The sequence below is a fragment of the Thalassophryne amazonica genome, chromosome 23, assembly GCF_902500255.1.
Source record: "Thalassophryne amazonica chromosome 23, fThaAma1.1, whole genome shotgun sequence".
Lineage (NCBI taxonomy): Eukaryota > Metazoa > Chordata > Actinopteri > Batrachoidiformes > Batrachoididae > Thalassophryne > Thalassophryne amazonica.
In genome coordinates, this window is record NC_047125.1 from 31,105,408 (window position 1) to 31,132,763 (window position 27,356).

Sequence of the window (27,356 nt, forward strand, 5' to 3'; positions counted from 1 at the left end):
GAAAAAAGGGAAAACCTGCAAAGGGTTGGAAACCGAGCGGAAGAGTCGGAAACCCGCTGAGCTTTTGATTATTCAGCAGAGACAGTTCCCAGAAAAGGATGCTGCTCTGACAAGAGCCAAATTTCGAGAATAGGTAAATGAAAAGTGAGAAGAGATAGAAGTAGCGAAATGGGGAATGGTGACAGCTCCACTTGTCAAATAATTCATGTTAGCATATTGAGAACAGCTTCACATATTTTTTGGTATTTTTTAGATCCTGGATCCTCCCTAATATTCTCAACCCTGGTCTCACTGTTCAGCATTGCCACACATGGAGCTACTGCACATCTAACTTTCAACCATCTTGTGCCGTTCACATCTGCTCCTGAATGTCTCTCTCTCTCAAATGAAGCAGTTTCCTTTGGCAGAAAGTGAACACCAGTGCTTCAGAATGGACCTCAAACCTATCCCAGTCCAACTATAACAGGTTGGACTGGGTTGATGTAGATGAAGTGTCTTGCTCAAAGACACAGACAAGTAGCCTGAGGCAAACACCTGGAATTGAACCCCATTTTGTATTTTGGTAATCCAACTCTGACCCCACAGAGCTGCCTGCTATTCAACAATAACAACAAATGCCACATGTCATGCAAGGACTGAACATCGCAGGACCCAGAACGCATCCCCGATGAATACCAGTGTTCACTGGGAAAAAACTAGTGACTCTGCCCCCAGCTCGGCACAACCCTCTCTGTTCTCTGCACAAAGTAAAGCATCTGCTGAGCAGAAAACTGTTGCTGGATGACGATCTTCCTTGAACAATCAGCTCACACTGATCTATGCTGAAAGGAATATGGAAATGAAATACAGTAAAACTCGCATATAATGGATTCAGGTGGACCAGCAAACTTTGTCAGTTATAATCAAAATCCCCTATATGTACAGTAGTGTTCAGAATAATAGTAGTGCTATGTGACTAAAAAGATTAATCCAGGTTTTGAGTATATTTCTTATTGTTACATGGGAAACAAGGTACCAGTAGATTCTCACAAATCCAACAAGACCAAGCATTTATGATATGCACACTCTCAAGGCTATGAAATTGGGCTATTAGTAAAAAGTAGAAAAGGGAGTGTTCACAATAATAGTAGCATCTGCTGTTGATGCTACAAACTCAAAACTATTATGTTCAAACTGCTTTTTTAGCAATCCTGTGAATCACTAAACTAGTATTTAGTTGTACAAGTAGAACCACAGTTTTTCACGATTTCTTCACATCTGCGAGGCATTAATTTTGTTGGTTTGAAAACAAGATTTTGCTTGGTTACTAGTGTGCTTGGGGTCATTGTCTTGTTGAAACACCCATTTCAAGGGCATGTCCTCTTCAGCATAAGGCAACATGACCTAAACAGATATTTTCTGCAGTTCCAGATACTTCAAAATAATCTGGATCAGCACAGAGTTTTACCAAATTATTCAGGTTCCCTTTCAAGCAAATAAACACTCGTCATGTGAGTTAGTTTTTCAGCTGATCTGAAAAAGCTACAATAGAATTCCATAATTATAGATCACATGACATACAGAAAGAGTCACATGACATTCTAAATAACTTGGTGCCGTACATCTGGATGGAGGAAGAGAACAAAATCTTCTTAATCCCTGTAAGAGACAAAGTCATGGCAATACTGAATTTGAAACAACGTGACATTTAGCTGAACTCTTGCTGATGTGCGGGTCATGAATGTTTTTTTGATAAAAAGATGTTTATGCTTCGCTGATAAGCAACGCACGTTGTGTATAGGCAGTGCAATCTTGGCCGACACCTATCTTTACGTTCACCATATCAGCAGCTGACGCACAGATGTTGTGACTATCTGTGAGCGTTCTGTGCATTCAGTTTCTTTTAATTCTCAGTCGCGGCCCCTGTTGGAGTCAGGGCGACCCGATGCACGTGAAAACATTAATTGTATCTGTCCTGTCCTTGTTCCCTGACAGTGCAAGTCAGCAGTTCTCTAAGCCCCGTTTCTTTGTCTTTCATTTTGTTGTTTATCATCCCTTTACGTTTCGTCTTCCTTCCATGCAGTGCGGGTTTTTTTCTGCCTCGCACCTTCATTGCTTGAATCTTCACCTGTGCCTCATTCCGCTGCAAAAAGGGAGCCACAGTAGTGATGAGAGTGCTTTAGTGACGTCAATAAAACAAATGGACCGTTCTCCATCTGGGATGATGGTGGCGGCGGCGGCTCATACAGCAGCCACACACTCGCAGAAAAAGGCTGTGGTATCTCACATACACACCTCCTCTTTGTCCCACACATACCAAAAAGGAAAGCAGCACATCCTGCTGCCATCAGCACTTTCACCGGTGTCCTCAGCCGACCGCCCCGTCTCCTCTGGTGTCCTTAATGTCTCTCACACGCCGTCTCTCCGCCTTATCTTGGTCTCTTCCCGTTGCCCTAAAGCTCTTTACCAGACATATTCTTCTTCCGCACAACACTGTACCCAGATGTGATGTATGGATCCAGATTCCTGACACCAGGCTTTGGTGACAGCTTTAGCCTATGAGGGAGCTTTTTGTTCCTCAAGAAGAAAGGCTTACTGGTAATATTTTGAGGACATGGACACCTTAGAAACAAAATGTCAGGAGCTGGAATGTATTGTAGCTTGTGGTCTGGCAAATCTCTGGACTGTTACATTCCTTGAAGTCACAGCAGACTGAGGAAAAACAGAAAACTGTAAGGGCTATGAAAAGATATTCATCTCTGGAACTATGACGTGTTGGGCTATTTTGTTCTCTGCTGTGATCATTTAGCAAAAGAATGTTTAGTTACAAAACAACATTTCAATGGGGAACGTTGCCTAAAGCAGAGCAGTAAAGTAATGAGTAATAGAGTGAGGCAGCTGGTGGAAATCTAAATTGCATTTTGATGATCACACCTGTCGAGTCTTTAACAGAATCAAATCGCCTTCTTATTAGTCTCGTCTTTTCTGTCTACCAACCCTGGTATTAAAGCAGAAATGGAATAAAGCAGTCATAACCGTGTGTTCATTAGTGTATAATTAACTGCAACAACAAATCAATGGTTTTTAGGAGTTTAGAAGGAGCCCTTGACGTCTACATGGGGGCAGGCCCCCTCACGTAGGAGGCCACTATGCTGCGCCACCTTGTTGATACAGGTACCCAAAAAGGACATACTGTATTTTCTGGAGGATAAGTCACACCAGAGAGCAAGTCTCACCTGTCAAAAATGCTTCTTGAAGAGATAATAATAAATAAATAAAATTGTATATTTGTTTGTTCCGTTATGCAACAGTCGCCTTTAAATCTATAGTTGTGTAAAAGGCGAGGGCCCAGTTTTACAAAGCAGCCTAATCTTTTAGTGGATTAAACTTACTTAGTCGACTAAGGTTAGTCACCCAACATTATCCGTCTAATCTCCGTTTCACATCGACAGCTAAACTTGTAGATTAGATTAGCTGTTTTACGTTAGTCAACCATTTTCATGGGCATAGTGGCCTCACGAGCACCGTTGCCAAGAAATGCCTCTAATGTGTGAGAGTTTTGTTTACTTCCAGGTTGGTTGTTGTCATAAACAATCAAGCCTTTTTTCCCCATTTACAGACACATATGAACTGCAGAATGACATGCTTAGCTCTTAGCCTAGTAGTTCTACACTTCCTTCAAACCTTTTTGTGCACACAACACTGCTCAGCCTAACAGCAATGCCCGGTGGCTAATGTGACAACTGCCACCAACACATCATGACTTTCATCTACTTCAACCATGGCCAAAGCGGAGAAAGCTCTGCTTCTGGAGGAATACGTGTGAGGTAGGGGTGCCCTCGAGTGTTCCATCATTGATGGTACATGATAGTTGCCCCCCCTTTAAAAAAACAAAAAAAAAGTAAGACACTTAAGTTTTGTTGACTAAAATAAGATTAGCCTCATCTGTATCAGGCTAAAATCTTTAGCCAGGTAACGTGAAACGTCAGCCAACTAAGCGCTTTGTGCAACAACTAACATAAAAAAAGTCAACTAAGTAAGTTTGTTTCACTAAACAAGATTAGACTATTTTATGAAACCAGGCCTAGCTCAGTATGATTCAGCTAATGTCGTGAGCTCTTGCAGATTTTAGTCTTCATCATGTTGTTTCTTGTTTATTTGCAGTATTTTCTACTCTTAACAATTTAGCCATAAGCTGTACAACAGGGAGCGCTGCAAGTCAACTAGAAAACATATGCACTGGTATTCTATTCCCTGTGTGACAAAAAACATACTGTTAAGCAACTCCTCTGCAGATTTTGCAATCAGTGCAATTACACATTGGCACGGATACAGTTTGTGTTGTTCATGGTTGGCGTTAACACAAAAATCAACATTTGGCCACTTTGATCTACACAATTTGCACTACTCTGATTCAGACAACACAAAAGAGCACGAGTGTCGTCCAAAAAGGCTTGCTACTTCTCCTGGACAATTAAAATGCCATGAACATGAAGCCCGACACCAATCAAAACATCTAACTGAAGAAACATCAAGATTCAGGGACGCTGAACTCATGTGACAAATTTAAGGAAAACCAGAATGTTGACCGCAGTCTTCTCTGTGTGTCATGTCCTGCTTCCTGCACACTCTACCCAGATAACACCACTTATTCAAACCAAAGCCAGTATTTCAAGTGGGTCAGAACACATCTGACACAGAATCTCCTGCAGCGTGCTGCATGCACGAAAGGGCATATCATGAGAGCACAGCTATATAAAGACCGACACGTCTGAGGCTGCAGAATAGACTACACAGAAATAAGCAGTCACCACATCCCGGCTTTGGAGAATAATTCTGAACTCCTGCATGATAACGCCACGCTTCTTCCTAAATACCACAGCAAATAAGCAGCTGCAAAGTCAAAAGTGTTGCAGTGTTTCTCTGATATCTTAAAAGTGGCTTTGTACAGCACCAAAGACAAAACCCTGATCAAAGGTATTGACTGGCTCTTGATCGCTCGTAAGACTCAGAGTGTCTCTGGGGAGCACGCCGGATTGCTTCTTGGCAGAGAGGAAAAAAACTGGCAGTGAAAAATTGAACATGTATCAATACTGGCTTGACAACTGTTCGTGTGCACTCGCACACACGCACGCACGCACACAATCATTCCGACCACGATCCCCAGACCTTTCACAAAGGTAAAATGAGGCAACCAAAGTAAAGAAATGGCATTAAAACTTAATTCAGCCGCTATCTGCAATGAATTGTAAATTCTCACATTTGATTTGAAAGCGAGGGGGGTGAATACATTAAAGGAGGGTAACCGTGGCGATGTTTAATAAGGTGCCTGCATTTTCCTGACATCCAAAGCAATTTATGACAGGTGCAGCAGCAGTCTGAAGCTAAACATTTTTGCTGATTTATATTCTGAAGTCACCACAGCCAGACTGATGGATAGAAAAGATGCCTCCAGGATGATAATGCTATGCATCCAGAAGGTGAAGCAGAGTTGGAAAAGGTGAGATATGGTTCTGCACAGACATTTATGTCTTCTGACAAGGAAGATTTAAAATTAAAAAGTTGCAACATCAACTGTAATTTTGACAAACTTAAGCCCAGACTTGGATTTTGTCCATGAGTGACAGAAAACATGAAGCAAGATCGCGACTGCAGCGATGGTCATCGTCAAGTTCTCAATGTATTTGTCTATGTTCCAGCCCTCACCTATGATCACAAACCTTGCATAGAAACTAAAACAAGGAGATCATGGGTGCATGGAGCTGTAGACAGCATATTTTACAGGGTGACGGGGTTCAGAGGACCAATATCTGAAAGGAGTTCAGCTGAGGTGGTTTGGACATCTTGTCAGATTTTGCACAAATATTAAACTGGGAAGAGACTCAGAACATGTTCAAGGGATTATACATCCTACCTGACACATAAACACCTTGTGATCCTCAAGGAGGAAGTAAATGCTGGAGCTGTGGAGAAGAGCATCTGAGATAAATGAGAGAAGATGGATAGATAGAGGTTTAGATGGTTTGAGTGACCCAATTAAGTAAAATTTCACTGGAGGGCTGTACTTTGTTTTAGATTTGGTCATTTATCTTATATACTCGTATACACACTCTGTATGAAAATCCAAGGATGGAAATATACTCGATTTTAACTACAAATTCGCATGATTGCTGACTTGTGTATTCTGCGTCCATTTGACGTAACAGTTGTGCACATCCTCAGAAATTAAAGCTAAGCAGGCGCACACTGCAATATACACATGAATGGTTAGGACAGAAGCAAGACGATCAACAGCAACAAACAATTGTGGAACATTTTTAATAGAAGTTATGTGATCAAATCCACAATGTCCCACATCTATATTAAGTGTCACTACTGTTACACAGCCATAAAAATGTTTGAAGGATACCGCTAGAAAGAGATCAGTCAAATTTGCATACAAATCTGGAAGTTCCAAGTCTGAATACCTTTGTATGCCCTCTGGTGCAAACCTCTAGTAAAATGTGTAGTCCGTTAAGTCTGTGTACAATTCTGTTCACAATGCAAATGTGTGGTTAAAAAGCAAGTATATTTCTGCTCAAAATCTACTCTCACAGCTAGCTGACTTTTGGACCCATTTCCACTCTAACGATGTGCACCTTGGCTGATTCCCCAAGCAGTTCTCACCCGGTTGTGTTCAATGCCGTGTCCTTCCAAGCAAAAAAAAAAAAAAAAAAAAAAAAAAACTTTGAAAAGATTTGTTTTGTTTTTTAGCTCAGGTGGACTATCAGCAGCCTCTGCCAGTTGGTTTTGGACAAGCCGTAGCAGTCCCGGTGCAACTTCAGGCGAACTCATTGTAGAGCACAACCTGCACAAACACTCAACTCTTGATATCTTGATACTTTTTTGCAGAGTATAGGATGTTATCGTCCCTTGTGACGCGAAGCAAGGCAGGGGTGTTGCTCTTATTTATAAATCTAGGCTTAGCTTATTAGCTGTTGGGGGTTACAAATACCACTCGTTTGAGCATCTGATTCTCCGTTCTGCTCACGATATTACACATTGCCAAGGTCAGAAGAATAAAAATCAGTCATATTACTTTGTCACTGTATATAGGCCTCCTGGCCCATATTCTGAATTCTTAGATGAATTTGGTGCGTTCATCTCTAACTTGTCAACTAGTGTAGATAACATTCTGATCATTGGTGACTTTAACATTCATATAAATAAACCTTCTGATCCCCTCTGCAAATCATTTATGGAAATTGTGGATGCATTAGGATTTCGGCAATGCATTCGGGATTCGACACACATTAGTGGAAATACCCTGGATCTGGTTCTCGCACGTGGTATTGCTGTCACGAATATTGACATCATGCCTCTTACATCAGTTGTGTCTGATCACTCACTTATTAAGTTTACAGTTTCACTGCCATGTTTAGTGGAACAACAACCTTCTATATCATTACGGCGATGCATCAACTCCTCAACTAAGACTGAACTCGAAGCTAGACTGCCTGATGTCTTAGCTTCACGTTTGACAAATACCCGGTCAGAAGACAGACTTGTGGATAGTTTAAACCCAGTGCTCAAAACTACACTCGACATGATTGCACCACCTGTGTTAAAACTGCGCTCCCCCAAATCACAGTCACCTTGGTTCAATGATTATCTGCGTGACCTCAAACATAAAGCAAGAGGTCTAGAACGGAAATGGCGTTGTTCAAAATTAGAAGTATTTCACCTTGTGTGGCGTGATGCTATCTTAGACTATAAGCATGCATTATTGGCTACAAAGCGGACTTACTACTCTGATTTGATCAACAAAAACAAGCATATCTCAAAGTTCTTGTTCGACACGGTGACAACACTTTTGCATGGACAACCACATGTAGTTCGCTCTCCTTTCACAGCACAAGATTTCCTGGATTACTTTGGGAAGAAAATCGAAGACATCAGGTTAAACATATCCCAGCATGCCTTAATCCAACCACTACACCCTGCTATTGATGTGGGCGCCACTACTGAGGTATTACCTAGATTTACAGAATTTGACAGTATCTCACTAAGCATGCTGACAAAACTCGTAATGTCAACAAAAAGCACAACCTGTTTATTTGATCCTATAACAACAAAACTGTTTAAGGACCTGTGGCCCACTCTTGGGCCGACTGTGCTGGAAATGATTAATCTTTCTTTAACTTCTGGATCTGTTCCTAAATGTTTCAAATCTGCAGTGATTAAACCATTACTTAAGAAACCTAATCTTGACCCTAGTGTATTGACAAACTATCGGCTGATATCAAATCTATCATTTTTCTCTAAAATTCTGGAGAAAGTGGTGTCACGGCAGCTCGTAGACTATCTTACTGAGAATAATCTCTTTGAGCCACTGCAGTCTGCTTTTAGAAAATATCCACAGAGACGGCTCTCACTAAAGTGGTGAATTATCTTCTGCTTACAATGGATTCGGACACCACTATGGTTCTGTTGCTGTTAGATCTCAGTGTTGCATTTGATACAGTGGATCATCATATTCTACTTGATAGGCTGGAAAATCACTTTGGGATTACTGGGAGTGCCCTTGCATGGCTGACGTCATACTTGACCAGTCGTTCTCACTGTGTTTTGTACAGTAACACTACCTCTAACCTTAGTGACATGAAATTTGGGGTTCCACAGGGGTCTATCTTAGGCCCACTGCTTTTCTCCCTTTATATAGCACCCCTTGGGCACATATTGCGGCGTTTTGGGATTACCTTTCACTGCTATGCAGATGATAGTTATACATGCCAATAACTGCTGGTAATCTCGTTCACATAAAATCCTTAGAAGATTGCCTTGCAGCAATGAGAACTTGGATGTCTAGAAACTTCCTACTTTTAAACCCTAAGACCAACCCCTAACCATAAGATTGAAATGATGGTTCTTGGTCCAGTGAGACATCGGCATCAATTTGACCAGTTAACGCTCAGCCTCAGCTCGTGTGTCATACATCACACTGACAAAGTGAGGAACCTTGGGGTAATTTTTGATCCTTCGTTGTCCTTTGGCCTCCACATTAGAAATATTACTAGGACTGCTTTCTTCCACCTGGGAAATATAGCGAAGATTCGTCCCATTCTGTCTATGACTGATGCCGAGACCCTGATCCATGCATTTATCTCTTCTAGATTGGACTACTGCAATGTTCTATTTTCTGGTTTACCGCAGTCTAGCATTAGGAGTCTCCAACTGGTTCAAAATGCTGCAGCCAGACTTTTGACACGAAGCAGAAAGTTCGACCACATTACACCCATTTTGTCATCCCTTCACTGGCTTCCTGTCCCAGTGAGATCAGATTTTAAGGTTCTGCTACTAACCTATAAAATTATTCATGGACTGGCACCTCCCTACCTAGCTGACCTAATTAAACCTTACGTACCGGCCCGGGCTTTACGTTCTCAGGGTGCAGGACTACTTTGTGTCCCTAAGGTGAATAAGAAGTCTGCAGGTCACAGAGCTTTCTCGTATCGTGCCCCTGTTCTGTGGAATGATCTCCCTGCTTCAATAAAACAGTCAGATTCTGTGGAGACTTTCAAGTCCAGACTTAAGACGCACTTATTTTCCCTTTCATATGGCTAGCATACTGGTACAGTTTTGTTTTACGCTTTTTACTCTTAATTCATTTATTAGTAATTGGAGTGGGCCGCGGGCTCAAATTTACCTAAATTCTGGGTCTTTTAATGAAGTTTAGGGCTAGTGGCCGGCGATCACCTTAGTATTTCTCTGTTTTTCTTGTTGTTTAATGCTGGCAAATTATACAGTATTTTTTTTGTCTTTCTGATGCATGATTCTGTTTTTTCTGTCTGTTTAAGGTGCAGCTCCATCCAGAGATGGGAGCTGTATTCGTGTTGGTGATCCTCCTGTCTTGTGCGCCAATAGCATTTCTTGTATATTTGTCCATGAATTGTTCTGTAATTTATGTTTGTATCATGGCCCAAGCAGAGGGTCACCCCTTTGAGTCTGGACTGCTTGAGGTTTCTTCCTCAGACGGAGTTTTTCCTTACCACTGTTGCTCTGGGGGTTGGTAAGGTTAGACCTTACCTGTGTGAAGCGCTTTGAGGCAACTCTGCTGTGATTTGGCGCTATATAAATGAAAATAAATTGAAATTGAAAAATGCTCTGCAAGAAAAGTGTGCCAAGCCTGCACCAGGGCAGCCCATCCCAAGCCGAGGAGGTTTTGAATCTAGCCGAGCTCCTGAAAGTTTTCTGAGCATGTTCATAGCCACTTTAACTTTAACTCCTTCCCTCCTCCCCCTGAGCAGAGAGTCACCACGCTGAGCTCGGCCGGGTGTGAAAGTTGCTTTAGAGAATTGTGTGTGTCAGAGATACAAAACCCAAAGAAATGAAGCAAGAAGCAAAAAGGTTTCAACAGCACTGCATACATCAGACTTTGTACAAGGCTGTGTACAGTGAAGCAGTCAAGATGGAAACAGTCAGTTTGCTGATGTGAAAAGGAACATATAGTCTCATTGACCCAATTCTGTGGGTCTGCGGTTTCTAATTTGACGGCTAGAGTTCTCTGAACTCTAAGTGTAATGGATGGGGTGGCCATGAGGGAGCAGGCACACCTGGCCATTGAGCCTCAGTCAGCACTGCTGTTCTGACAGGCCTGATGAATGCAGGCTGATGAGGTCACGCTCGCTTTACCAAAGGTGCGGTCTGAAGCATACTGTAGGAATGTCTGTGTTCCTGCTGCTTGATTATGGGCCATAACTGCAATCTGTTAATGTCACCAAATACAACAAAGCACCATAATGACAGCGTTTCAGTCTGTATTCAGTAAACACTTCTAAAATCTTTTACATTTCTTTTTCTTGTTTAAATTAGTGGATGTGTGTAACCATCAGTTAGATTGAGAGTGAAATTGTGAAATCCAACTTCCATCCTCTTTCAGAGCCTCAGTTCCCCTTAAACATGAGTCACCGGGACTTCACAATTTTGAAAATACACAAATTTCTACAAAAACTACAGCAGAAACTGAGAATAAACTCAAGATTAATTCAATTGCACATCAGGTCAAAGAGAGGGTATATTCCTGACAACTCAGGGGAGACGTCAATAAAAGTTAGTAGTTAGTCTACGTGCAAAAACAGACTGTGGAAACAACGGACCTTAAGACTGGCCAATTTAACCTTGCATGTGAAGTCAGATGATGATACCTTTGAGGGAACAACACGTATTCCCGTGGGTCATGTTGCCAATGTTAAAACACAGTCGTTAACAAATCTGCACCTTAATCCGAGCACTTTGCTAACTCATACAAACTTGAACTGACCAAAGATAGGCCCAGCATGTTTCATAATAAAGACTTTTTATCTTTGTCATTTCTCAACACACAATAGCCTCCGGGCTCAAAATAAATGTTCTTAATTCCCAGTGGCATCACTTATTGGACTGCTTTAAATTTTGAAGTTCTTCTTTGTATTTCAACAGTAGACTAACAGAGACTTCAACTGATGGTTTGGTCCCTATCAGCTTTTGTTAAGCCATGGCAACAAGCATAATCAGTTAACTTTTTAGGAAGGTCACAAAAGTTAATCCAAGGGGATGGCCTGACATGTGCATGAATTTAAAATTTTGAAAACTGTATAACCTAACAAAAATATTTTTATGTGTTTTTATCATTATTGTTGAATTGGAGAACGTCTACAGCTTTCTGTCAGTTGGCAGAATGTTAGAAATAAAAAGCCGCTGCTTTTCATCATGTCGTTTAGAGGCAAAACTGTACAAAACCATCCATAAGTCATAATGGCTAATGTTGGTGATACACTAAGTATTAATTTAACATTGTAATCACTGTTAATCCACTGTAGGTACTATGACAAATGCTAAGAAGGTTAATAAAGAAAGCCCTGAGATACATGGGTATACAGCTCAAGAATATCTATAAACCACTTGCTGCTGCTCTGCAGTGACCTACTTAGTGTGATTCTCAAAAATGCTAGAGGAATAACTGCGCCAAATGCAGGCATTAATCACAGCATAATCCGACTGATATCTGCTGTAGTCTGTGTTGCTTCATTTCATTTCACTGTGTTATTATCCAAGTCGCCAGTGTGTCTCCAACGCACGACATACCGCCAACATAAAATCTATTCCTGGAGATTTTTTTTTAAGCACCACTTCAGCAGTCACAAGTACAAGTGTCACTGAACTACAGATTGTGTAAAAGGGACCTCACACTTCCCCTATTCATTAAAAATTTGGATTAAGACAATAAAACAACAGAAGGAAGTTAAGTAAAGGTGAAACATGAGTTAAAAAAAAAATAGGAAGAGCTACTTCTCCATTTCAACTAAAACTGAAAGGTGTCAGAGGTGTGGTCAGTTTTCAAAAATATGTATTGCTAGAAAACGTAAAAGAAAAGAAAAAAACCTCCAATTGAGACTGCATGAAGTCATTTAATTCATGATTGTGGACTCGGACCATAATCTAGTGATCTGCTTGTTGTTACTATACGAGATCGCCTCAAGGCGCTTCACACAACGTAATAAAAACAGAAAACTGAATTAAAAACACAATAAAAAGACAAAACCATAAAAGAACACAAGAATAAAAAGACATCATAAAACACAGTAAAACTAATGATAAAACAAGGAAAACAAGTAAGTCTTTAAAGGTGATTTAAAATGTCTCCACAGTAGCCGACTGTCGTATGTGTGCCGGGAGATCGTTCCACAGAGCTGGGGCACGGTAGGAGACAGCTCTGTGACAGGCAGACTTTTTATTCACCCTGGGAACACATAAAAGTCCTGCACCCTGCAAACGCATTGCCCGAGCTGGTACATAGGGGCTTACCAGGTCAGCCAGATATAGAGATGCAAGTCCATGAACAATTTTATAAACTAATAACAGAACCTTAAAATCCGATCTTGCAGCGACTGGAAGCCAGTGAAGAGATGCAAAAATGGGCATAATGTGGTCAAACTTTCTGCTTTGTGTCAAAAGTCTGGCAGCAGCATTTTGAATCAGTTGAAGACCCCTAATCCTGGACTGCGGTAAACCAGAAAAAGCATTACAATAGTCCAATCTAGAAGAGAAAAATTCATGAATCAAAGTCTCAGCATCAGCCATAGACAGACAATCTTCCAAAGATTTATGTGAATGAGATTACCAGCAGTTAGCCGCATGTACAATTGGGTGTCATCAGCATAGCAATGAAAGGCAACCCCAAAACGCCGCATTATATTCCCAAGGGGTGCTACATAAATAGAAAAAAGCAGGGGGCCTAAAATGGATCCCTGCGGAACCCCAAATTTCATGTCCCTAAGATCAGAGGAAGTGCCATTGCACAACACACAGTAAGAACGACTGGTCAGGTATGATGTCAACCATGCAAGGGCAATTCCAGTAATCCCAAAATGATTCTCCGGCCTATCGAGTAAAATATATAATCCAAAATATGATGATATCAATTTGCTTTGTAGTTTCAGCACAGCTCACAGTCAAATCAGAACATCGTCTCTCATTCACTGCTTTGTGGACCTTCAGTCTGGGATCATGACGTGAAAATGTCATCGTTAATATCCACTGTGCCATCTCAGAGACCTTTTCCAAATGATTTTACAAACACAAGCTTCGCGAAGAACGCCCACATTATATCCAACCAGGAAAACAAACATATCCCTTCTTCTTTTGTTTATTTGCAGCTTGCTTGCAAACCAACACGGCGCATTACCGCCACCAAATGTTTCAACGTGGAACTGAATGAATGGATTTTGACGTAACTTATTAAAAATAACCCAGGATCGTTCACCACGTGAGTAAAGAAAAAAAAAAAAAAAAAAAAGGAATTCCGGTAATTTCCGGAAGACATTCATCACTGAAGTAGTCATCTTGGACCTGACATGATTTCAGGCTGAACAGCGCCCCCTTTGCCTCACCACACAGAGGACTACCCAAATAAAAGCCAATTTAACCTTTTGCATCAATGAAAGCCTTGTTCAGGTACACAATTAAAAATAGAAATGGTAGAATATTTATTAATGAATATAACTGATATGTGCAGCTACGATAAACAGCAGCACACAATATAAATGTACTGTGTTGTCAAAATTAGTCTATGCTGAACTATGAGTTACTAACAGCTAAAAAGAACCAGTAATGGAAACTGAAGCTTTTACAAATTAAACTCTACTTATGGGTTGTCAATAACTCCAAATGACAAATAATGAAGCCATAACTCGCTCTGTCCACAGTTAATGTCTCTTTCAAAAGCTGTGTTCCGCCGTCTCATAAAAAAGTCATTTACGAGGGCTGTCCGTAAAGTATAGGTCCTTTTTATTTTTTTCAAAAACTATATGGATTTCATTCATATGTTTTTACGTCAGACATGCTTGAACCCTCGTGCGCATGCGTGAGTTTTTCCACGCCTGTCGGTGACGTCATTCGCCTGTGAGCACTCCTTGTGGGAGGAGTCGTCCAGCCCCTCGTCGGAATTCCTTTGTCTGAGAAGTTGCTGAGAGACTGGCGCTTTGTTTGATCAAAATTTTTTCTAAACCTGTGAGACACATCGAAGTGGACACGGTTCGAAAAATTAAGCTGGTTTTCAGTGAAAATTTTAACAGCTGATGAGAGATTTTGAGGTGATTCTGTCGCTTTAAGGACTTTTCACGGTGCGAGACATCGCGCAGCGCTCTCAGGCGGCGTCATCAGCCTGTTTCAAGCTTAAAACCTCCACATTTCAGGCTCTATTGATCCAGGACGTCGTGAGAGAACAGAGACGTTTCAGAAGAAGTCGGTTTCAGCATTTTATCCGGATATTCCACTGTTAAAGGAGATTTTTTTAATGAAAGACGTGCGGACGGGTCCGCGCGTCGGGACGCAGACGACGCGGCGTGGCAGCACAGGAAAAACACCTCCCGTGTTGATAACCATTTGTTAAAATCCAGTTGGCTTTTGATGGCTTTCAGTGGAGTGAGTATATGAGAAATTGTTATCAGCTGGAGATGTTCCAACTTGTCCTTAAGGCTTCCAGCAGAGGTGTTTTTCCTGTGACGGAGCATCGCGGCGGCTGCGAGCCGACGCTGCAATCCGCCCGCACGTCTTTCATTAAAAAAAATCTCCTTTAACAGTGGAATATCCTGATAAAATGCTGAAACCGACTTCTTCTGAAACTTCTCTGTTCTCTCACGACGTCCTGGATCAACAGAGCCTGAAATGTGGAGGTTTTAAGCTTGAAACAGGCTGATGACGCTGCCTGAGAGCGCTGCGCGACGTCTCGCACCGTGGGAAGTCCTTAAAGCGACAAAATCACCTCAAAATCTCTCATCAGCTGTTAAAATTTTCACTGAAAACCAGCTTAGTTTTTCGAACCGTGTCCACTTCGATGTGTCTCACAGGTTTAGAAAAAATTTTGATCAAACAAAGCGCCAGTCTCTCAGCAACTTCTCAGACAAAGGAATTCCGACGAGGGGCTGGACGACTCCTCCCACAAGGAGTGCTCACAGGCGAATGACGTCACCGACAGGCGTGGAAAAACTCACGCATGCGCACGAGGGTTCAAGCATGTCTGATGTAAAAACATATGAATGAAATCCATATAGTTTTTGAAAAAAATAAAAAGGACCTATACTTTACGGACAGACCTCGTAGTTGTCATAGGGTTGGACTAAAGTACTCCAAGCAAACTAGAATTACAAATGAAATCTGCTCTCCAGATTATGTCATCAGGTTTTTTTTGCATTCAAAAGTCTGTTAATCCAGAGGGACTGTGTTACTCTTCTGACTTTAAAGCATGCTCCCCCTCCCCCAACATAATTTATTTGATTATTCAGCTGCTTCTGTCACTATCTCCCATCTTGTTTGAAATGGGCTCCGAGCTAATTAATTTCTCCACACTCCGCTGCCATTTTGACTATGTATTCTATGGATTCAAAGTGTCTGCTCGAAGTAGTCACCCTCCCTCCTGCAATCGCTCACCCTTGTGCTGATATAGATTTAAATAAATCATGAAAATATGGACACAAGCTTGTATTTAACAATGCATCAGGAAGAGATCAGACTGATAAGTTCGACTTTGTACTGACTGCAAGTTCAAAGTAGATTTATTGCACCTTTGATTCAAATCTGATCACACCTATTGATTGTGGACACTATATATATAAAAGTGACCAGATCAGATCTGCGTGTCTGTGCTGCAGTCATGATTTGCCATCTTATCCACACTGGTTGCTCCAGAAACGAAAGTCACCTTCTTAAAATTAGCCCCATGAGTGCTGTCTGAACACTGGTTTAGTTGCAGTTGTATGTTTATGATATGGATTATAAAAATAATCCAAGATGGTGAGTTTATATGCATTTATGTTTATATATTCTAAAACATTTGACAGAAGTTGTGTTGTCGGGTTATTGGATAAGAAACCCGATATGCATATACAAACACAAAACACACAAATAATTCCAAACTGAATATGCACTGCAAAAGGAATAAAAGCTGAAGTGCTGCCAGCTGCAAATACAAACATGCAAGATGCCTAACCGACATGATGCGCAGTGCATTTGCAAAAATTTATTTGAACCTCACTTCAAACCACCTGTGAGTAAAATTTGAAACAAATATGAATAAAAAAAAATTATTTCATGTAGCTTTTGATTGTTCAGACTTGGAGTACAGAACCAGTTTCAAATCAGAATCAGCACATAAATCACATTTCCTGGCAGTCTGACCAAGACCTGACTGATGAAGAGTGTGACTGACCGGGTTGTGTGTGTGTGTGTGTGTCTGTCTCACCTCATTGCCGTACATCATGAGGTGGTGGGTGGTGATGAGGGCCTTGAAGACCACCACCCAGCTGGAGTTGGCTGTGCGCTCAAACAGCGTGTCTGCCAGCTGGGGAATGCTGACGTTCATCTCATTGGTGCAGTGGATCAGATCTGGCAGGAGAAACAAAAACAAAGCAACACAAAGGTTACACAACAGAAAATCTCAGGAAGTAATGACAAATGCTTTTTTAAAAAAGGTCTGACATTTTGCAAAATACTTTTCACACCTACGCATAAAAACGCACCAGTCAAAGACAACCCCAGAGCGAACACGCACACATTTCAGGTGAATTTGTAAGAGGTTGAAGTGTAAAGGACAGTAAAGACTTGCAGAACTTTTAATCAGCTGCAACATCTCCCTCTTTTCTTGCCTCTGGGGGCAGGCTGGCAGAGGTTCAGGTGTTGTTCACTTAACACCCTGCAACTTTAAACTAGATGGGACGCCCTTCAAGGGTACTTTTTTAAATTATTGCATAACGCATAATGAGTTAGAGGCGTATGTTCATTTTCACTGTAGTGTCAGAGTTCCTGTTTATTTACATACACCTCACGTCTGCCCGATTAATGGTATTAATATTGTGATCCTCACTCATCGCCGCATCAGCTGCACCAAATGTGGTATTAGACAACATGACGCAGGGCAACAGAAAACTGAAAGCAAACCCTGTGACCGAATGAGTGGGTGACACAGGAGCTGTGCAAAGACAAATAAAAATGACAAAATGAATCCAGAAGACCGATAGTGTCTCATGAGGTGAGCAATCTCACCAACCCTGCTGTGCTGTGGATTTTGGCTGGCTCTGGTGTCATCAGTACACACCTGGAATCAAACGCTGCTCTGTAGATTGGCAGTCCCACTCCTGTCTCACACAGCCAGCCTTTCTGCATTTTTTTGTATTTTTGAACTCACACACTCATCTGGAGCGCTTTCTTAATGTGTGCAATCAGGTTTTATATATTAAACAAAAGAGACAGACAGAATTGCAATCTCAATTTTAAGAAACAGAAATGTGACACTCCTTTCATTTGGAATTGCACAGCCTTAATACACCTCAGGCTGACAATTTACCTGAATTAATATGAAATTATTTGATTTCTCTGTCATTCGTCTTGGTGGTAAATTGCTCGTTTTGACATATGCCAATGTTTGAGTTCAGCTGGCGTCACACTGCACGACCCAATAGGATGCAACACATCACGCCACAATCTTATGAGATTTCTTTGAAGTGCGGGAAACGGCAGATAACATGAGCACTGTGAAGACCTCCAGCTGCACCACTTTGATTTTACATTAAATGATCCCATGTGACACCAGCCTTTATTACTTTAATATTAATAATAATAATAATAATAATAATGTGCTGAATCATTTACAAAAGCCATTAAAGAAGCAGCGAAAAGAAACACGTTGCACTGCAAACTGACCTAAAATCCAATGTTCTGTTTCCAAGCTGTTGAACAGCAGTGCAGCTGAAAATTAAGATTTATTTGGGGTATTTTTTTTTAAGACACATGTAGGAAGAAAGCTAATATTACAGGACTTCTGTTCAAATTGAAACTCATTTTCATAGCTGGTTTTAGCAGGCAGAGAAATGCTCAGAGCCTTTTGTTATGATTTTGTAGACTCCCGCACAGTCTAGTGTCTGTATCGGAGTAAGCAGACTCATTTCTTTTGCTAACCCAACAGCAAAATGTCAAGGACTTATCGAGCCGGTGATGTCGGTGCAATCTATAAACACAGCTTATATTTGGTTGAGCTCAACTTTATTCAGGACGTGCCTGATATGATGTGAGGGATACTAATAACTAACCTCGCTGATCTTCTGACTTCAGTAGCGATTGATTTCAACTGGTTTGTGAACAAATCTTCCACCTTATTACAAGGATGCAGCACCCTTTCTCGCCATGTGAAAATGTGTAAACACTGTAACAGACACACACGGACACACTTCACACCAGTTGTCTGACATCCATCTTTCCTTCCTTCGACTTTACTTTCATCCCTGCTCTCTCTTTCTCTCTCCATCCATCCACCTCCTCTCACTCGCCTTTGTTCACCACCGTGGGACATTAGGAGCTGTCGGCTCTCACACCTGGTAACTACGGAAACAGCCTCCGATTTGAATAGCGGAGGACTGCAGTGGGAAAGTGTCCCGCTGGGAGATTTCACGGTCACAATCAGACGCGTGTGCTCATTCAATAAAGCCTGTTTTACCTCACTCACCTACTCCCTGATCTTAGACTCCACTACAAACAAAGAGGAATGAGCCACACCAGACTTTCACTTCAGCATATTTTTCATTGCTAACTCAACAAGATCAACACAACGCCAACACAAACAAACGCACCAAGTGCTCATAGGTCAATGCTACCAGGTGGAGTGTAGTGCAACACAGAGATACAGTCACTTAGATGCATTTATTGGTGCAAATTGTTGGGAAGGTGTCGTGACATGGACCCACAGGTGGAGTTGTAGTCCGGCTTTTATGGTGATGTGGAAAATGAGTGACAGCTGGTGCAGATGATGAATGACAGCTGTCACTCTCCGTTGCTCCGACGCCCTCTTGTGCTTGAAGCCCGCACTCCAAGCAGGGCGCCATCTGGTGGTGGTGGGCCAGCAGTTCCTCCTCTTCAGCGGCTTACACAACAGGACCCCCCCTCAACGTGCTCCTCCTGGCGCCCTACCAGGCTTGTCCGGGTGACGGTGGTAAAACTCAGCCAGGAGGGCCGGGACCAGGATGAAGCTCCTCTTCACCCAGGAGCGTTCTTCGGGTTCGTACCCCTCCCAGTCCACCAGGTATTGGAAACCCCGGCCCTTCCGACGGACGTCCAGGAACCGACACACAGTCCATGCCGGCTCCCCGTCGATGATCCGGGCAGGAGGCGGTGCAGGTCCAGGGGTGCAAAGTGGTGAGGTGCGATGGGGTTTTAAACGGGACAAATGGAAGACGGGGTGGATCCGCAGTGAAGCTGGCAGCTGCAGCTTCACTGCGGCCGGGCTGAGGACCTTGAGGATGGTGAACGGTCCGATGTAGCGGTCTTTGAGTTTTGGCGACTCGACCTGGAGCGGTATGTCCTTGGTAGATTGCCACACCTCCTGCCCGGGCTGGTACGCAGGGGCCGGGGAACGCCGGCGATCTGCATGGGCCTTGGCCCTCGTCCGAGCCTTCAACAGGGCAGAACGGGCAGTCCGCCACACCCGGCGGCACCTCCTGAGGTGGGCCTGAACCGAGGGCACTCCGACTTCTCCCTCCACAAGCGGGAACAATGGGGGCTGGTACCCCAAACACGCCTCAAACGGGGAGAGGCCGGTAGCAGACGAGACCTGGCTGTTATGGGCATACTCGATCCAGGCCAGATGGTTACTCCAGGCTGCCGGGTGCGCGGAGGTTACGCAGCAAAGGGCCTGCTCCAGCTCCTGGTTAGCCCGTTCTGCCTGGCAGTTTGTCTGGGGGTGGTACCCGGACGAGAGACTCACGGTGGCCCCCAGCTCCTTACAGAAACTCCTCCAGACCTGCGAGGAGAACTGGGGACCACGATCCGATACGATGTCGGATGGTATCCTGTGCAGGCGCACGACGTGGTGGACCAGGAGGTCTGCCGTCTCCTGGGCCGTCGGGAGCTTCGGGAGGGCCACGAAGTGGGCCGCCTTGGAGAACTGGTCCACTATCGTGAGGATGACGGTGTTGCCCTGGGACGGCGGGAGGCCCGTGATGAAGTCCAGGCCGATGTGGGACCAGGGGCGATGAGGCACCGGCAGGGGCTGGAGGAGTCCTCGTATGGTCTGCCTTGCCCCTGGCACAGGTGGTACAGGCCTGGACGTAGTTCCGGACGTCGGCTTCCAGGGACACCCACCAGAAGCACTGCTGGACAACTGCCACGGTCCTACGCACTCCGGGATGACAGGAGAGCTTGGAGCCGTGACAGAAGTCCAAGACGGCAGCTCTGGCTTCTGGTGGGACGTACAATCTGTTCTTAGGGCCGGTCCCCGGGTCCAGGTTTCTTGCCAGGGCCTCCCAGATGGTCTTCTCCACGTCCCAGGTGAGGGTGGCCACGACAGTGGACTCGGGGATGATGGTCTCGGTTGGATCCGACAGCTCAGCCTTGGCTTCCTCTTCGTGCACCCGGGACAGTGTGCCCGATCGTTGGTTCTTAGTCCCGGGGCGGTATGTAATCTGGAAGTCAAAGCGCCCGAAGAACAGAGACCAGCGGGCTTGCCTGGGGTTCAGCCGCTTGGCGGTCCGGATGTACTCCAGGTTCCGATGGTCCTTGAAAACAGTGAAGGGCAACGCCGCTCCCTCCAACAGGTGTCTCCACTCTTCCAGAGCCTCCTTCACCGCGAGGAGTTCCCGATTGCCCACGTCATAGTTGCGCTCAGCTGGGGTCAACCTGCGGGAAAAATAGGCACAAGAATGGAGAACCTTATTGGACTCCCCGCTCTGGGACAGCACGGCTCCTATCCCTGAGTCAGAGGCATCCACTTCGACAATAAACTGGCGATCAGGGTCAGGCTGCACCAGAACTGGTGCAGTCGAGAACCGACGTTTCAACTCCTTAAACGCGGCTTCGCACCGATCCGACCAGGTGAAGGGGACTTTAGTGGAGGTCAGGGCAGTCAGGGGGCTAACTACCTGACTGTACCCCTTAATGAACCTCCGTTAAAAATTTGCAAAGCCGAGGAATTGTTGCAGCTTCCTTCGGCTTGCTGGTTGGGGCCAATCTCTCACCGCCGCAACCTTGGCCGGATCAGGGGCGACGGAGTTGGAGGAGATAATGAACCCCAGGAAGGACAAAGAAGTGCGGTGGAACTCTCACTTCTCGCCCTTCACAAACAGCCGGTTCTCCAACAACCGCTGTAGGACCTGACGTACATGCTGGACATGAGTCTCAGGGTCCGGAGAAAAGATGAGTATATCATGCAGATATACGAAGACAAACCGATGCAGGAAGTCCCGCAAGACGTCATTTACCAAGGCTTGGAATGTCGCGGGGGCATTCGTGAGACCGAACGGCATGACCAGGTACTCGAAGTGACCTAACGGGGTGTTAAATGCCGTCTTCCATTCGTCTCCCTTCCGGATCCGAACTAGGTGGTACGCATTCCTAAGATCGAGTTTAGTGAAGATTTTGGCTCCATGCAGGGGCGTGAACACCGAATCCAACAGAGGCAACGGGTATCGGTTGCAAACCATGATCTCGTTCAGCCCTCTGTAATCGATGCATGGACGGAGTCCGCCGTCTTTTTTGCCCACGAAAAAGAAACCCGCACCCATCGGGGAGGTGGCGTTCCGGATCAGCCCGGCAGCTAAGGAGTCCCGGATGTAGGTCTCCATTGATTCGCGTTCCGGACGTGAGAGGTTGTACAGCCTGCTGGACGGGTACTCAGTGCCCGGGATCAAATCGATGGCGCAATCGTACGGTCGGTGCGGGGGAAGAGTGAGTGCCAGATCTTTGCTGAAGACGTCAGCAAGATCGTGGTACTCCTTTGGCACCGCCGACAGATTGGGGGGGACTTTGACCTCCTCATTAGCCGTCATGCCGGGTGGAACCGAGGATCCTAAACATTCCCGGTGGCAGGTTTCGCTCCACTGCGTCACAACCCCAGACGGCCAATCAATCTGGGGATTGTGCTTCACCATCCATGGGAACCCCAAAATCACTCGAGAGGTAGAAGGTGTTACGTGAAACACGATCTCCTCCTTGTGATTCCCAGACACAACTAAGGTCACGGGCTGTGTCTGATGTGTGATTAATGGAAGTAGGGTGCCATCTAGTGCCCGCACCTGCAATGGTGATGGCAGAGCCACCAGGGGGAGCCCTACTTCCCTTGCCCATCTGCTGTCCAGCAGATTCCCTTCCGACCCGTGTCTACCAGTGCTGGGGCGTGAAGGGTTAAATCCCCACTCAGGATCGTTACTGGGATTCGTGCAGATTTGCGGGGCCTCCCCGCGTGTGTGTTATGGCCCACCCTTAGCCCAGTTTCTAAGGATGGGCGTTGTAGTTTGACCGTTTGGGGCAGTCCTTTTGCATGTGCTCACATGAGCCACAGAAAAAACACTCCCCGCGGGCCAGCCTCCTTTGTCTGAGGTTTGCTTTCATTTTGGCCCTGCTCGTGTCCATAGCTTCGTCAGCAGGGGGAGCTGTTGCCACACGGAGCTCTCTGGCAGTGAAGCGTGGGGACGACGGCACCCTTTCGGAACCGGAAGGGAGAGGGACGGCTTGTGCCTGGCCACGCCCCCTGGCCTGCTCCCGACGGTGTTCATTCAAACGGTTGTCTAAGCGTATAACCAAATCGACAAGCCCATCAAAATCCCGCGGTTCCTCCTTAGCCTTCAGGACCGGAGACAGTCCGTTTATGAAGGCGGCGCGGAGTGCAACGTTATTCCAGCCGGACCTCGCTGCCGCGATGCGGAAGTCGACTGCATACTCAGCTGCACTCCGGCGCCCCTGTCTCCTTGACAGCAGCACGCTCGAAGCAGTCTCGCCTCTGTTGGGATGATCAAAAACCTGTTTGAACTCCCGCACAAACCCAGCGTAAGACGTTAGGAGCCGTGAGTTCTGCTCCCAGAGCGCCGTAGCCCAGGCGCGTGCCTCTCCTCGAAGCAAATTAATCACATAAGCCACCCGGCTAGCGTCTGATGCGTACATGATTGGACGCTGTGCAAAAACAAGCGAACACTGCATGAGGAAGTCTGCGCACGTTTCGACACAACCTCCGTACGGTTCCGGAGGGCTTATGTATGCTTCAGGGGACGGTGGGGGGGTCGTTGAACGACCAGTGGAATGTCTGTGTCGGGCCCAGGACCAGCAAGAGGAGGGACTGCAGCAGCGCCTTGAATGCGTGCTTCCACCCTGGCGGTGAGAGCCTCCATCCTCCGATTAAGGAGTACATTCTGCTCGGTCACCAAATCCAACTGAGCCGTGAAAGCGGTTAGAATATGCTGCAGATCACTCAACACACCTCCTGCTGACGCCTGCGCCTCTTGCTCTTCCATTGGCCGTTCAAGCTCTGGTTGACGCCCCTCAGGATCCATGACGCTTGGCCGAGAAATCCTGTTGGGAAGGTGTCGTGACACGGACCCACAACAGGGGGCGCTAAGGAACGGACAATGGATAAGCCAACAAGTAACAATTTAATGTTGTGGAAACACACAACGGAATACAGACAGAAATTTGGATTGCCAATTATACACCAGGTGACGTGTGGGCAGGCTCGAAGATAGAAGACATCTGGCGAGAGAAGAGCTGATTCCCACACAGCTTCCACCACCAACGGGCCTGAAGAACACCGGAGCCGCCAAGTCCCGAGTCCCCAGGTGGCCTCTGCCTTCGGCTGTCAACCCTGGTACTGCTGGCAGAGAACAGAGAAAATCCAGGTGAGTGTGAATCCGCACACTCAGTAGTCCACTCACAGTCAATGTTCTGTAAGGAGGGAGCACCTCCACCTCCAATCACACACTCGTGCAGCTCGTGTGTAACCACTTATCTGCTATGGAGCGTGATGCGAAGTCGTCGCGGTCACGCCCTTACTCCAGCTCTGATAAGGACACCACAGGGCAAACGGCTGCAAATAAGAGTTTAGTTAGCAGAGAAATTACCGCAGAGAAGGTTACCTCTTGGTTGCTGATTTCTCGGCGGGGAGGTGGAGTTGTAGTCCGGCTTTCATGGTGATGTGGAAAATGAGTGACAGCTGGTGCAGATGATGAATGACAGCTGTCACTCTCCGTTGCTCCGACGCCCTCTCGTGCTTGAAGCCCGCACTCCAAGCAGGGCGCCATCTGGTAGTGGTGGGCCAGCAGTACCTCCTCTTCAGCGGCCCACACAACACAAATGACAGCAAGGCCAAACAGCGTTTAAATGCTACCAAACAGCACCTGATGAGCGCTTTGACAGTGACAGCATACAACTGGCAGAACGTTTCATCAGATTGTCAGGCGGTCAAAGAGACAACCCTCATCTTAAGCTTTTAAAAAAAAAGCAGGTTTGGCACAGCTAAGCCCATAAAAATTGTATAAATAATTAGCCTATTATAGTACTGCCAGCTGTACATTTAAAAACCACAACTTATGAATAAATAAAAAGCCAACTTGTCCAGATTTGACTGTGTACTCCCACATGTATTTGTTTGTCAGTGAAACCTAAATCTTTATGCAGTTTCAGTGCACACAAACATTCACATTGCTCTGCAACCACTACTCTAGTTTTACCCCTCTTTATATCCAATTCAGGCATTGTTAACGCCTAATCTCAGACTTTTCCACTTTACTATACAGCTTCCAATCAGCACTGTTCATCTCTTACTGTCCTCCTTATTTGCAAGTTTTCAGACACTGGATTTACTCACACCAGGTTTGGACAGGATTTCTCTCGGGACTAAGATCTTATTCCCAGCCTCATATTGCTTTATACCACAAAATCATGTGACGGATGATCAAAACACGTCAACAAAATCTTCAGTCATTCAAAGTTCCATTTAAAAATCTGTCTTCCTGGCTGACAGTAGGGCTGCCACAAACGATCATTTTGATAATCAACTAGTCACCAATTATTTGACTAATCAGATCACATGTAAATTGCAGTTTATCGCACCAGGATGCAGCTGTTATTTGCCTTAGAAACCTGCTATTTTTAATTATCTAATTTAATTAATTATTTATTTCACTATGTGTTATTGTTGACAATATTGTTTTAATACATTCATGCCAATAAAGCAAACTGAAATAGAGCGAGCGAGAAAGAAAGAAAGAAAGAAAGAAAGAAAGAAAGAAAGAAAGAAAGAAAGAAAGTTCTCAAACGTTGTATCGTATTTCTTTTCCATCAGTGTGGTGAAGTGAGATCAGCCTGGTAGGTCGTTACCATGCATTCTGGGTTAAACTGCTTGATCATCTCTTTGAAACCTTGATCGCCAACCATGTCAGTCACCAACATTTTCAAGATTGCTTCAGTCAGGATATTTGCTTGCTGAGGTGTGCATGTGTTGGCTTGGTAAAAAAAATTCGTCCACTGAAGAGGGATGTATTTTTTCGCACTGTAACGTAGCGTTATATTAGCCTTATCACATTTCCTACTGAAACATGACATCTCTGTTATAATGTTACAGCAAACACTTAACATGTGTGCTAAGGCTAATGAAATCGTCATAGTTAATGTTAATGTTTACAGCCATCAATATACTGTAAGTAAGTAGCTCACTATAGGCAGGGTTCTCCCCAGACAATGGCATCAGGGCCCTGCATATAGCGTCATTGTACTCTGACATCATCTTGAGATTTTTTTTTTTTTTTTTTTTTTGACAGGGCTTGGCACTGCCATTTGCCCGCTGGCATGGCAGAGATTTGGCCCACTGTTGGGCCACTATAATTTATTACATGGCCCGCTCAGGCCCCTATAAATATTCACAAAATTCCGTTTATTTTACCATTTTTTTCCAGCAGCAAAGTCTAATTTCTTCACATCTCTATGTCAACAAACTTCAGGAAGTCCTCCATGTTTTTGTCTCGCGCACGCTCCACTGAGGAATCAAGATTAGCAGCACAATCAACTGGTCCAGGTCCGACGATTTACCCAGACTGACTAAATGATGTACATTTATTTATTTTTTTGGTGGTTTCTTGTGGCATTTTGTAAATGCAAAAATGCGCTCCGACCTGAAAACGTGCCCCTGTGAAATAAACCAAGCGCACCCTCTCTTCTTCTATGGTGTTTAACGACAGATGGCATCCTTATCCTTGTTGCACTGCTGCCATCTCCTGCATCACTCCATTACAGCAGTACTAAATCCTCTCAATGTGTCCAGTGTCTTTCAAGTATTTAAAAAGCCAACACTTCCCCTCCCACTTGATCTTATGACAAAAATACTTCCTACAGAAACTTCTTTCAGGCCTATTCATCTAAATTCTGAGAGAAACTCTTGCTGTTCTTTGGAATATTTATTACAACACATGAGGACATCCCTAATCGCCAAAAGAATGTCCCAAATAAGGTCTTGCCAGCTCCTGGATGAACCTGCCCCAATACTATTGATAGCTGACAGTCAATTCAATGTGTACTGTGTTTTATTTTAACGTATTTTAATAATACATTACTGCCTGAGCCTTCTTTAATCAAATCTATGATAGAAATGTACATGCAACCATTTCAGTTTCAATAAATATTGTTGTGAGCTAATTATTCGGGTGCTATTGTGAACTTAAGTACCTGATTGCCAAATATTTTGGAAACATGCTAAAAAAGCCACCTCAGATAATAATTGCAAACAGCACCGCAATACTAAAAATTTCTGGGGAGAACCCTGATAGATGTTAATGTTAGCGGCTAACTATCCAATTAGCTTAGAGATGACTGTCCCTCTTCATCAGCATCTGATTTAGCCACAATGCGATTCCTTCTCAGATAGTCGTGGTAGCCCTGGCTGATAGTAGAAAAAATATTGGCAGTTCTAGTTGTTTATCTTCACTTTCTCTCTATCTCCATACGTCTTGTATTTTTCCTTGTAATCCACCCCTGCCTGATGTTATTGACACTGACTAGAAACCATGTCTCTACACTAGAAACAGGTATTAAGACTGACTGGTGGTGCTCTTAATAAA

General features: G+C 44.4%; 1 protein-coding gene across 10 annotated transcripts in view; it reads right to left on the bottom strand.

Annotated features, from left to right (window-relative positions):
* Nucleotides 1-27,356, bottom strand: part of si:ch211-200p22.4 (phosphatidylinositol-binding clathrin assembly protein) — a 118,461-nt gene that overhangs the window by 49,534 nt on the left and 41,571 nt on the right. For all 10 annotated transcript variants that reach the window (XM_034164293.1, XM_034164299.1, XM_034164297.1 and 7 more), the window contains one exon: nt 16,736-16,878. In XM_034164293.1, coding sequence (XP_034020184.1) covers nt 16,736-16,878 — 143 coding nt within the window. The remainder of the gene's footprint in view (nt 1-16,735; nt 16,879-27,356) is intronic.